The 10,285-nt window shown below is 58.9% G+C and overlaps 1 protein-coding gene across 1 annotated transcript; it reads right to left on the reverse strand.

Moving 5' to 3' along the window:
* Nucleotides 1-1,731: 1,731 nt before the first annotated feature.
* ABCF2 (ATP binding cassette subfamily F member 2) lies at nt 1,732-7,912 on the reverse strand. The gene is made up of 14 exons (XM_034423467.3): nt 7,633-7,912; nt 7,258-7,470; nt 6,957-7,139; nt 6,690-6,861; nt 6,504-6,599; nt 6,302-6,404; nt 6,067-6,162; nt 5,845-5,964; nt 5,679-5,768; nt 5,488-5,598; nt 5,316-5,378; nt 5,012-5,140; nt 4,094-4,297; nt 1,732-2,183 (listed from the first exon to the last, which is right to left on the reverse strand). The coding sequence occupies exons 1-14, from the start codon at nt 7,787-7,789 to the stop codon at nt 2,043-2,045; spliced, it is 1,878 nt and encodes a 625-aa protein (XP_034279358.1). The 5' UTR covers nt 7,790-7,912; the 3' UTR covers nt 1,732-2,042.
* Nucleotides 7,913-10,285: the final 2,373 nt, after the last annotated feature.

Raw genomic sequence — 10,285 nt, forward strand, 5'->3', positions numbered from 1 at the left:
TATGTACAGTGGTTGGATTTTTATTTGCCACAATTCACTGGGTTCACAGCTGTTTTTCCCCATGTTCAGCTCAACCAGACATAGTCTTGTTTATGTGGTTTACATGTGGGGGAGGGGGGCTAGCAAGTGACATCCCCCCCCCTATGATAACGCAGCCCTGCCATGCTGGGAGAAGGAGGCCTGGTCCCCGTCCCAGCCTGAGACAAGGAAGGCGGCTTGGCGGGCTGGGGGGTTCCCTCTCAACCTAACCCACAGTACCAGGGGGCGGGGGAAGAGAGGTATCCTACGGAAAAAAGGCAGAACGGAAGTCGAATGAATAAGTATTCACGCTTAGGGCACAAGATGGGAAACAATGGATGGGAAACTAAGCGAGGAGAGAAGCAACCTGGAATTGAGGAGAGACTTCCTAACAGGGAGGACAATTGACCAGCGGAAGAGTTTGTTACCAGAGGTTGTGGTTGCTTCATCACTGGAAGTTTTGAAGAAGAGTCTGGACAGCCACTTGTCTCAAATTGTGTACGGTTTCCTGCTTGAGTAGGGGGTTGGACTAGATAGCCTCTGAGGTCCCTTCCAGCTCTATTCCATTTGATTTTGCCTCAAAGTGAAGACATCTGCAAGGACGAAGTCACCGGTGCTCATGGGGCTGCCAGAAGGGCCAAATCGGGCCAACCCCTAAAGACGGAAGTTATTTGAAGGCCCAAAACCAAAGGCCCAGGTCCAGTGGGTCTCACCAGGCAACGGCGCCCTGCTGGAAAACTGTTTTCGGAGACTTTGGAGTGTGCAGTTGGGCCACTTTCGCAAAGGGATTGGGGCCCACTGATGGCGGAGAGCTGGCTCAGGCCTCAAGGGGGTCTTGAGGGCTCCACGGACCCCAAAGGACGGCTGGGGGAAGGCTGTTCCTGCTTCCGAGGACCAATCAAGGATGTTCCTGCTAGGTACTCCTCAAAAGGTACCGGCTGTTGCAACCACCGGATGAGCTTGTGCACGTTTGGGGGCGCCCAGCCCTGTGGGCTGCATCAGAGGCCGATTATGGAGCGAGACCACCCCCAAAACCCCCGCAGCCATAGGGGCCAACCTTAAAACGCAGATCCTCCTGCGAGCGGCCACTTCCGAAACCGGCCCTTCTCCATACGGAGGGCGAGCTCCCCTTTGCTCCCGGACGGAGCCCTCTTTATTTCAGGAAGAACTGCTGGGTGAGGGGAGGCGACAAGGACCACCCCCAGGAGAGGTCCTCCCCAAGCTCTTCACCCCACTGCTGCCCACTCTAGACTTTTGAGGCCATCGGAGAAAGGGGGAAAAGGGCTGCTCCAACCCAACTCAGTAGCAGTCTTCACTTACTTTCACCACCGGTTCGGAAACCTGAGCGTGCACCACCCCTGCGCATGGCAGAGCATCTGCGATGACGTCCAGGTGGGTGGGCAGAGCCTCTCGCCGCTGCTAGATTCACCCAAACTGGGTAGAACTGGTAGAATCCCACTACTGGCCCAACCTCAGCAATTTTTAAGACGGGTGGGCTTCAATTCCCCCAGCAGCCCTTCCACACCCCCATTCCTCCCGTGGAGAACAAGGGGACCATATGCCACCGCCCGCCGGGGCAGCCGCAGACCCCCTCACTGAGGAAACGGACCCACCCCGGTGGAAGGACAGACCAAATCTGGACTGCCAAAGCCCCACATTGCCCTGCCTGCCCCCGCCCCCCCCCCCCCGCCTCAAAAGAAGCAGGCGGAAGCATGAAGCTTCCCTCTCTTTATTGGCTGATACTTCTCAGGCAGGAATGCAATTACACTAATAAATAATCATGAAAAAGAAACGGAGGCTCTGGAGTGGTGGATCTGAAGCAGGAAGCCAGGCTCTTGCGGTCCCTGCCCGGGCTGCAGGCAGCGGCAGGGGGAAGCCGAGGGGAGGCCGGTCACAGCCAGGGGGGGAGGGGGGGCAGCCTTGCCCACCTTCCCTCGGGGAGGCTGGCACCAGGGTCCCGGGGGGGGGGGAGGAGGAGCGGGCTGTCCCTAACTCCCTCCTGGGTGGGGTGGGGTGGGGGCTGCTCAAACGTTGTGCATCTTCTTGGTGAGCTGAGGCTCTTCATCCACCAGCATCTTGGACTTGAGATGCTCCTTGTAAGAAAGGATGTCGCCAGGCCACTTGGTGATGGTCTTATTCTCACACACCCAGATCTCCTGGGCCACCTGGGGGAAAGAGGGGAGGAAGCCTCCGTGAGGAATGTGGGGGAGGAAGATGGGAAGGAGGAAGAGGGGGAAGGGGAGGGGGAGGAAAAAGAGGAAGCTGGCAGGAATAGCTAACACCCTAGATGATAGATGGATCTGGACAGACTTGAACGCTGGGCCCTATCTAACAAAATGAAATTCAATGTAGAGAAAAGTAAAGTCCTACACTTAGGCAAGAAAAACCAAAACCACGCATATAGACAGGGTGAAACTAGGCTTAATAGCAGTTAATTGTGAGAGGGATCTTGGGAGTCTGAGTGGACAACCAATTAAATGTGAGCCAAAAGTGTGCAGCAGCAGCCAAAAAAGCCAATGCAATCCTAAATTGCATTAACGGGGGGATACAATCAAGATCAAGGGAGGTACTAATACCACTCTATAAAGCCCTAGTAAGGCCACACCTAGAGTACTGCATCCAGTTTTGGTCACCACACTATAAAAAAGATGTTGAGACTCTAGAAACAGTGCAGAGAAGAGCAACCGGGATGATGAGGGGACGGGAGGCTAAAACATAGGATGAACGGTTGCAGGAACTGGGCATGGCCAGTCTAGTGAAGAGAAGGACCAGGGGAGACAGGATAGCCGTTTTCCAATATTTGAGGGGCTGCTACAGAGAGGAGGAAGGGGGTCAAGCTGCTTTCCCAAAGCACCTGAAGGCCAGACAAGGAATAATGGATGGAAACTGACCAAGGAGAAATTCAACCTAGAAATGAGGAACTTTCTGACAGTGGGAACAATCAACCTATGGAACAGAAGTTGCCTTCGGAAGTGGTGGGAGCTTCATCACTTGAGACTTTCAAGAAGAGATTGGACTGCCATTTGTCAGAAATGGTGCAGGGTCTCCTGCTTCAGCCGGGGTGGGTGGGTGGGTGTTGGACTAGATGACCTAGGAGGTCCCTTCCAACTCTGTTAATCTGTTAAAGGAGGAAGAGGGAGGGGAAACAGAAAGAGGAGGGGAGGGGGGGGGAAGAGAGGGAGGAAGAGGAGGGGGGAAAGGGGGAGGAGGAGATGCGGAACATCTCCTTCTGGCTCTGCCTGGTAAGGACGCCTCAAGGGCCACACACACACACACACACACACACACACACCCTGACCTCCGTCCGTCAAAGCTGGACAAGCTGCCACCTCCAGCATGGGAGCGGTATTCACACCGAGGCTAAGCCAAAGTTTCCTTAACCAGGTTCAAACCAGGCTGGATTTGCACAACTGGCTATACAATCATAGTTAGCAAACCCGTTTTGTTGTGCAAAGGAGACACCTGCATTTATTATCCTTGGCCGCCTCCTACATTGGTGGGAAGGTATCCAGGGGCCCTTGGCCTTACCAGGAGAAGCTCCCCAAGTTTTCACTTTACGCACCAGGAATTCCAACTCCTTAAACCGTTACACGGTGGGGGGGTTGGCCCTGCTTGAACAATCACAAAGGGCAATTTGGTTGTTAAACGAAGGAGTTGCTAAACACGGTTACAGTTTCTGATCTTACTTCAGACGGTCATAACTACATGAGGACTACCCCTATTCTATGTCAGGGGTCCCCAACCTGTGGGCTGTGGCGTAGCTACGGGCCAGGAGGGCATTGCAACTGGGCCAAGGCAACGGCTGGCAAACTTGCACACATTAGCTGAACCATCCACAATTATGCTGATTATTTATTCCTGGAAATGGTTTGCTGGGATTGGCTTCTGGGACCCCCTCCCTGCGTCCCCCCCAAGGGCTGAATTCGCACTCAGGAGACCCCCCCAACACCTGCCCCCCCAGAACTGGCTTTGCCAATGACGACACGCCGGGGTGTGTGAGAGATGTGTCGCAGGAGGAGGGTCTCACACAACCACCCCCGCTCCCCGGGCAGTTCCCCCCCACCCAGGGATGCACCTGCTGGATGAGGCGGAAGTCGTGGCTGACCAGCATCATGCCCCCTTCGAAGTCGTTGATGGCGTCGGCCAGGGCATCGATGGTCTCGATGTCCAGGTGGTTGGTGGGCTCATCCAGGAAGAGCATGTGGGGGTTCTGCCACGCCAGCCACGCGAAGCACACGCGGCACTTCTGACCGTCAGACAGGTTCCGGATGGGGCTGACCTGTCAAGGGGGACAAAGGCCCCGTCTGATCCACGCGGAGAAGACCCAGCCGGCCCCAGGAGGGAAAGGCCACTGATCGGGTCGGTCCGCTGGCCTGCCGGAGCTCTGAACCATCCTTCTCCAGCTGCCCGTCAGGAAAAAACCATAAGGCGCACCCCCCAATGTCCCCTGCTGAGCTTCCTCCCCGAGAACAGCTGCCTGGTGACCCTTAGAGCCCTTCCTCCCCCTTCCAAGATCCAGGCAGGAGAAGCCAAAGGAAGAATCCTGGGTTGGCCGGAGGAGCTTTGCCGAGAACCTGTCATTTTTGGCGGGGAAGGGGGGAGAGGGAGTCTCGCTGAGAATGGCTGGGAAGAAAGCCCAGGCTCTGACTTGCGATCCACAGGAACCGAGTTAAGTGGGGGGACCAAAGAGTGGGGGGGCGGGGAAGGGGCCTGCCTCCCCCGAGTTGCCTTGTGGGAGAGAGGGAGATATAAATTGAATAAACCAACAAAATTGCTTGTTTTGGAGACTGACATGGCTGCTGCCTCCGTCCCCAGATCCTGCCCCACCCCAAGAGGGTAGGATCTGCGGCTGGGAACCTGCCTGTCACCGATGGAGTCGCATGGGACGTCCGGGGCTGCCCGGCACCTTCCCTCCAGGCTGAGTGGAGACCTTGCCTGGCATTCCCCCCCCCACCTCCCTCCCTAGACAGAGTGGACGGAGCCCCCCCCCCACCTGCTGCTTCCCGGTCAGCCCGTAGCGGCCGATGATCTTGCGCATCTCCTCCTTCTCCTTGATCTCGGGGTAACACCTCAGCATGTATTCCAGCGGAGAGAGGTCCAGGTCCAGCTGCTCTTGCAAGTGCTGGGGTGGGGTGGGGTGGGAGATCGTTAGAATAAGAGGCTTCCCTCCCCCCCCCCAACCTCTGAATAGCCTATCCTGGCTTCTACAGCATGAGGCCTGGCTACCAGGGATGGGAGTCCCCAACACCACCACCCAGAGGGCCTCCCGGGAGCGCCACCCCACCCCCCAACTCCACCTGGTGGTAGCGGCCTATCTTGACGTGCGAGTGCTTCCGGATCATGCCGTCTGTTGGGAGCAGCTGGAAAGGAAGAGGCGGCTGAGGCGGCTGCGGAAAGGAAGAGCTCGGCCACCCACCAGAAACACCACAGCGGTGTGTGTGTGTGTGTGCGTGCGTGCGCAGTAATTACCTCTCCGGTGAGGAGCTTAAGCAGCGTGGACTTCCCGGCCCCGTTGGGTCCCACCAGAGCCACCCGCGTGTCCAGGTCAATGCCGAATTCCAGGTTGTTGTAGATCCAGTGCTGGAGGGAAGCAAACAAGAGAGGCTTGCCATCACGTCTTCCCTCCTCTTCCTCCTCCTCCCTCCCTTCCAGCTACTCACCCCATCTTTGCTGTAGCGGAAGCTCACGTTCTGCACCATAATGACGGGAGGCGGGATCTTTCCGCAGGAGGGGAAGTAGAAGGAGAGGGTCTGTGGAGACAGGAAGAGGGGTTAGGGTTAGGGTTAGGGTCCGTCCGGGGCCCCATCCCGCCCACTAAATCCTAACCTTATCGTTGATGACGCGTTCGGTCAGCCCGGAGGCCATCATCTTTTGGAGGGTCTTTTCTTTGCTCTGAGCCTGGCGGGCTAACTTGGCGCTGCCGTGTCCGAAGCGGGCGATGTAATTCTACAAGGAGGCAAAAGTTTCTTTGAGGTGCCGGAAGCCACCGAGACAGAGCCCAGAGGAACCCCAAAAGTCCTGCGCCTTGGAAGAAGCTGGCTGGGTTACCTTCATGTGGGCGATCTGGTCTTGCTCCCAGTGGAACCGTTTCATCTGGTTCTCCTCCAATTCCACGCGGGTCTTGACGTACTGGTCGTAGTTGCCCTGCAGGGAGGAAGAGGCGATGGGAAAGGGTGTCCTGCGACGAAAGCAGGCCCCTCCTCCCCGCCCTTTCGGGAGGGCAATGCCTGGGGTCAGGAAGAGCCAGCTGGGCACGAGTCTGTCCCCTGCCCCACTTGCTTACCGTGTAGTACTTGAGTTTGCGGTTGTGCAGGTGGATGATGTTAGTGCAGACGCCGTTCAGAAAGTCCTGGGAATGCGAGATTAGGACGAGGATGCGCTTGAACCTGTAACAAAAAGGCCAGAGGTTACTTCCCCCTCCCAACCGAAGGACCCCGCCCTCCTCCAAGATGGCAAATCCCACCCACCGGAATTCCCTGACTCACGTTTTCAGCTCCTCCTCCAGCCAGACGCAGGCATCCAGGTCGAGGTGGTTGGTGGGCTCATCCAGCAGCAGCATGAAGGGCCGGATGAAGAGGGCCCTGTGGAGAAAGTTCGGTCAGGGAAATGGGAAAGAGGGAGAGGAAGGCCGGCAAGGGGTTCCCGGAGTGGAGCCCTGGCACCAAACCCACCTGGCGAGTGCCACCCGCATCCGCCAGCCGCCGCTGAAGTCCTTCAGGCTCTTCCTCTGCATGGCGGGGGTGAAGCCCAGGCCGTGCAGGATGCGGGAGGCTCGCGCCTCCGCCTTGTCGGCGTCCAGCTCCTCCAGTCGCTCATACAGCTCCATCAGCTTCTCACATTCAGCTGTGGGGAGAGGAGGAGGAGAAAGGGCACTGTGAGTCAGAGTCCGGGGGCTCCGGCCCCTCCAAAGAGCCCGTCGACCGAGTCCTGAGCCTCACCGTCCTCATGGGCTAGGCGCTCGGCCTCCCGCTCCAGCATGGCCCGCTCCGTGTCCACCTCCATCACGCATTGCAGCGGCGTCTTCTCACTGGGCGGCATCTCCCGCGTCAGGTGGTAGATGTCGATGTGCTCCGGGATGGGCACCTCCCGCTTCCCGATGGCCGACAGCAGCATGGACTTGCCTGCAGGGCGCAGAGAGAAAAAGAGAGAGAGGGAGAGGGAGACAGGCGGGCACCCTTGCAGCAGCAGCAGCAGCCCCGGCCCCACCGCACCCTCGGTTGCCCGGCCAGGGAGACTCACCGGTGCCGTTGAGGCCGATGAGGCCGTAGCGGCGGCCGGAGTTGAGCTCCAAGCGGGTGTCGCTGAGCAGCTCCTGGCCGTGGAAGGTCAGCGAGAGGCTGATCACGTGGACGTCGGTGCTGTTGGGGTGCGAGGCCAGGGCCCCCGTCACCGCCCGGGCGGCCGCCTTCTTCAGCTCGAAGGCCTCCAGCGCCCGCGAAGCCTCGTCCAGCTCTGCCCCGGGGGGGGAGGGGGGGGGTGAGGGGGGAGAGAGAGAAGCCACGGCTCAGCCTTCCCGTTGCCCCTCCGTCCCCTCCCCCCAGTGCCTCCCCCACCCCCCCTCCCCAACCCCAGCCTCCCCTCCCCCCTCCCCCTCCCCCTCCCCGCTCCCCCTACCGGGCTCTTCCGGGCGCCCGTTGGCCTCCCCTCCTCCGCCTCCCTCGTCCTCCTCGTCGGGCCCCCTGCCAGGCCTCGGCCTGCCCTTGCCGGCCTCCTTCCTGCGGGCCGCCTCCTTCTTCTTGGCCGCCTTCTTCTTGGCCAGGTCGGACGGCATCGCGGCGGCGGCGGCGGCGGCTTCTCCTTCCTCCGATCCGGCTTCCTGCCTGCCCTCCCTCCGCGGAATAGCTGCGGCCGCGTGCGCCCGCCCCGCCCACGCCGCCCCGCCGCCCAATCCCCGCGCGATACGTCACCCGCCGCCGGGGGGAGGGGGGCGTCCAAGGCCGGCCGGGAGAGAAAAGCGCCGCTCTCGCGAGAACAAGGGAGGGAAGGAGAGGAGGCCCCGGAGCAGGCCGGGAAATAGAGTCCGGGGGGGGCTGCAGCGCGCCTCTAGTGGGGGTGGTGGTCCTGCCCTTCCCCGAAGGCGCCCCCTCGCCGAGAGACACCCCCCCCCCGCCCACCCGTCCAGGAAGCTGCTCGAGTAGTTGGGGCGGGTGGGGGGGGCTGGACACCCCCACTCGCCCCCCCCCCCAGCATCCCCGGCTCCTTCCTTCCCTTCGCTCCGGACTTCGAAGTAACAGTAACCGAGTTGGAAGGGACTTTTTAGGTCATCTAGTCCAACCCCCTCCCCTGCTCACGCAGGAGACCTATAGGAGGGATTCGAACCCCCGGCCTCTCTTTCTGATAGACAAGCGTAGCGTTTTAGCCACCTCGGGGGCTCTTTTGCAGCCCCCATCCCCGCCCTCCCTTCGCGCCCCTTTCAGCTCCTTTGCACTGGGGGGGCAGCGTAGGGTGTGTTTTCCTGAGCCCCCCCCTCCGCCCCCTGGCTGGGCAAAACCCGCCAAGCGTTTGTCCCCAAAACGTGAGGAAAGTGGGTGTAAAGTTTTTCGGTGTGGGGGAGGGTGCAGAAGACGGCCGGGTCCCCCAAAGTGTCCCCCCCTCCGACTCCCGTGGGTCACGGTCAGCCCTATTGGATACCCTTAATTCGCCTCCCGGACCGGTGGAGGACTCCAGTGCCCACTCTGCCCTGTGGCTTTGATCACCGGGGTCTCCTCTCCCTTGACAGTGTCTCTGCTGAACGTGGTGGTGATGGGGCTTCCCTCTGTCACCTGCCTGGCTTGCTAGACCCATTCCCAGGTTAATGGCGTGGCTCCTTCGTTGTATCGGTGCCTACATGCTCCCCTCCCAATGTACAGATCCAGGTTCACAGGTGTATCCCTTCCCCTGCAGCCACAGCAAGAGGAGGCACCTCAGAGGTCATTTAGTCTCTTTGGGGGCAGGGTTCATCAAAGCCTGTCAGGCAGTTGGTGGGGGGAAGGGGGTGGTGGTGTCTCTTTGAAGATCTTTGGACAAAGGGAGCAAGTTCCCCTGCGTTCCCACTCTTGTTATCTGGTCCTAATGTGTCATCTGAAACTGGTTTGGCCCCATCGGTGCTGGGTCAGGTTGAAGTCCCTTGGCTTTCTTCTCTTTGCATGAAAAAGGAGAACTGGGGGGGGGGATATGAGAGCAGTCTTCCAGTATTTGAGAAGCTGCCACAAAGAGGACGGGGTCCATTTCTTTTCCAAAACACCAGAAGACCAGATAAGAAACAATGGATGGAAACTAACCGAAGAGAGAAGCAACCTGGAATGAAGGAGAAACTTCCTGATGGTGAAGACAATGAACCAGTGGAACAGCTTGCCACTAGAAGTTGTGGGTGCTCCATCACTGGAGGCTTAAGAGACTGGACAGCCATTTGCCTAAAATTGTATAGGGTCTCCTTGAACGGGGCTGGACTAGAAGGCCTCTAAGATCCCTTCCAGCTTGATTACAATTCTGACTGAAGGAAGATGGCCCTATATTTTGGGAGCTTAAATCGCCTCCGATTCTTTGGCTGCTCCTTGTCGTCTCTGGTTCCTAATCCCACCATCTTGCTAGCTGCCTTTAACCTTGCTTTGCTGCTGTCCTTTTTAAATTCGTGGGATCCTGGTTCTCCCGATGGGAGCCTGACCAGGGGCCAATGGGGAGGAGGGTGCGTTTCCCAGGGTTGGTCTCAGGGCTCCGGTTCAGGCCCCCCAATCTAATTTTGACTGTCTTTAGCAGTTGTCGTGCTGTTCAGCTTGTGGCCAGCAGTGGCGCTCCTCTGTGCTCCTCACGTGCTCCTGCCAAGCCAGGTCTTCTCCACGCCTTTCTGTGTTAATTTCTGTCCTGTTTGGAGCAAAAGCACATTGGGCCCCGGGAATTGCTGCCCAAATGGTGCCATCTGTGAAGGGAGCTTGCCCGGCATAGATGGCGCATCGTGGAATGCCAGGTCTTCCCTTTTGAGGATGGGGGCTTCAGCCTCAAGCCCCTCAGCTGGGAATAACCGTCATGCCAGGATTCCTTATGGTCAGAGCTGTCCCCCATCTGGGTCCGTCTCCTTGGTCCCTTCGGGGTTCCTTCCTCTCTTCCTGGGCCATGTCCTCCAAGCTGTCAGAGAGGGGAGAAGTGGTGGGTGAAGGAGGAACGGACGCTTTCCTTGGGTCCCTGAGTAGCCCCGTTGGGCTTGCTCATCCCAGTGAAAGTAGCTGTGGGACTTGCTTCTCCCGCCCCGACGGAAACTGCCACCCAAAGCCATGGGAGGGCATGGTGAACC

This window comes from Pantherophis guttatus, chromosome 4, assembly GCF_059756535.1.
Source record: "Pantherophis guttatus breed Tessera chromosome 4, ASM5975653v1, whole genome shotgun sequence".
Classification (NCBI taxonomy): Eukaryota; Metazoa; Chordata; class Lepidosauria; order Squamata; family Colubridae; genus Pantherophis; species Pantherophis guttatus.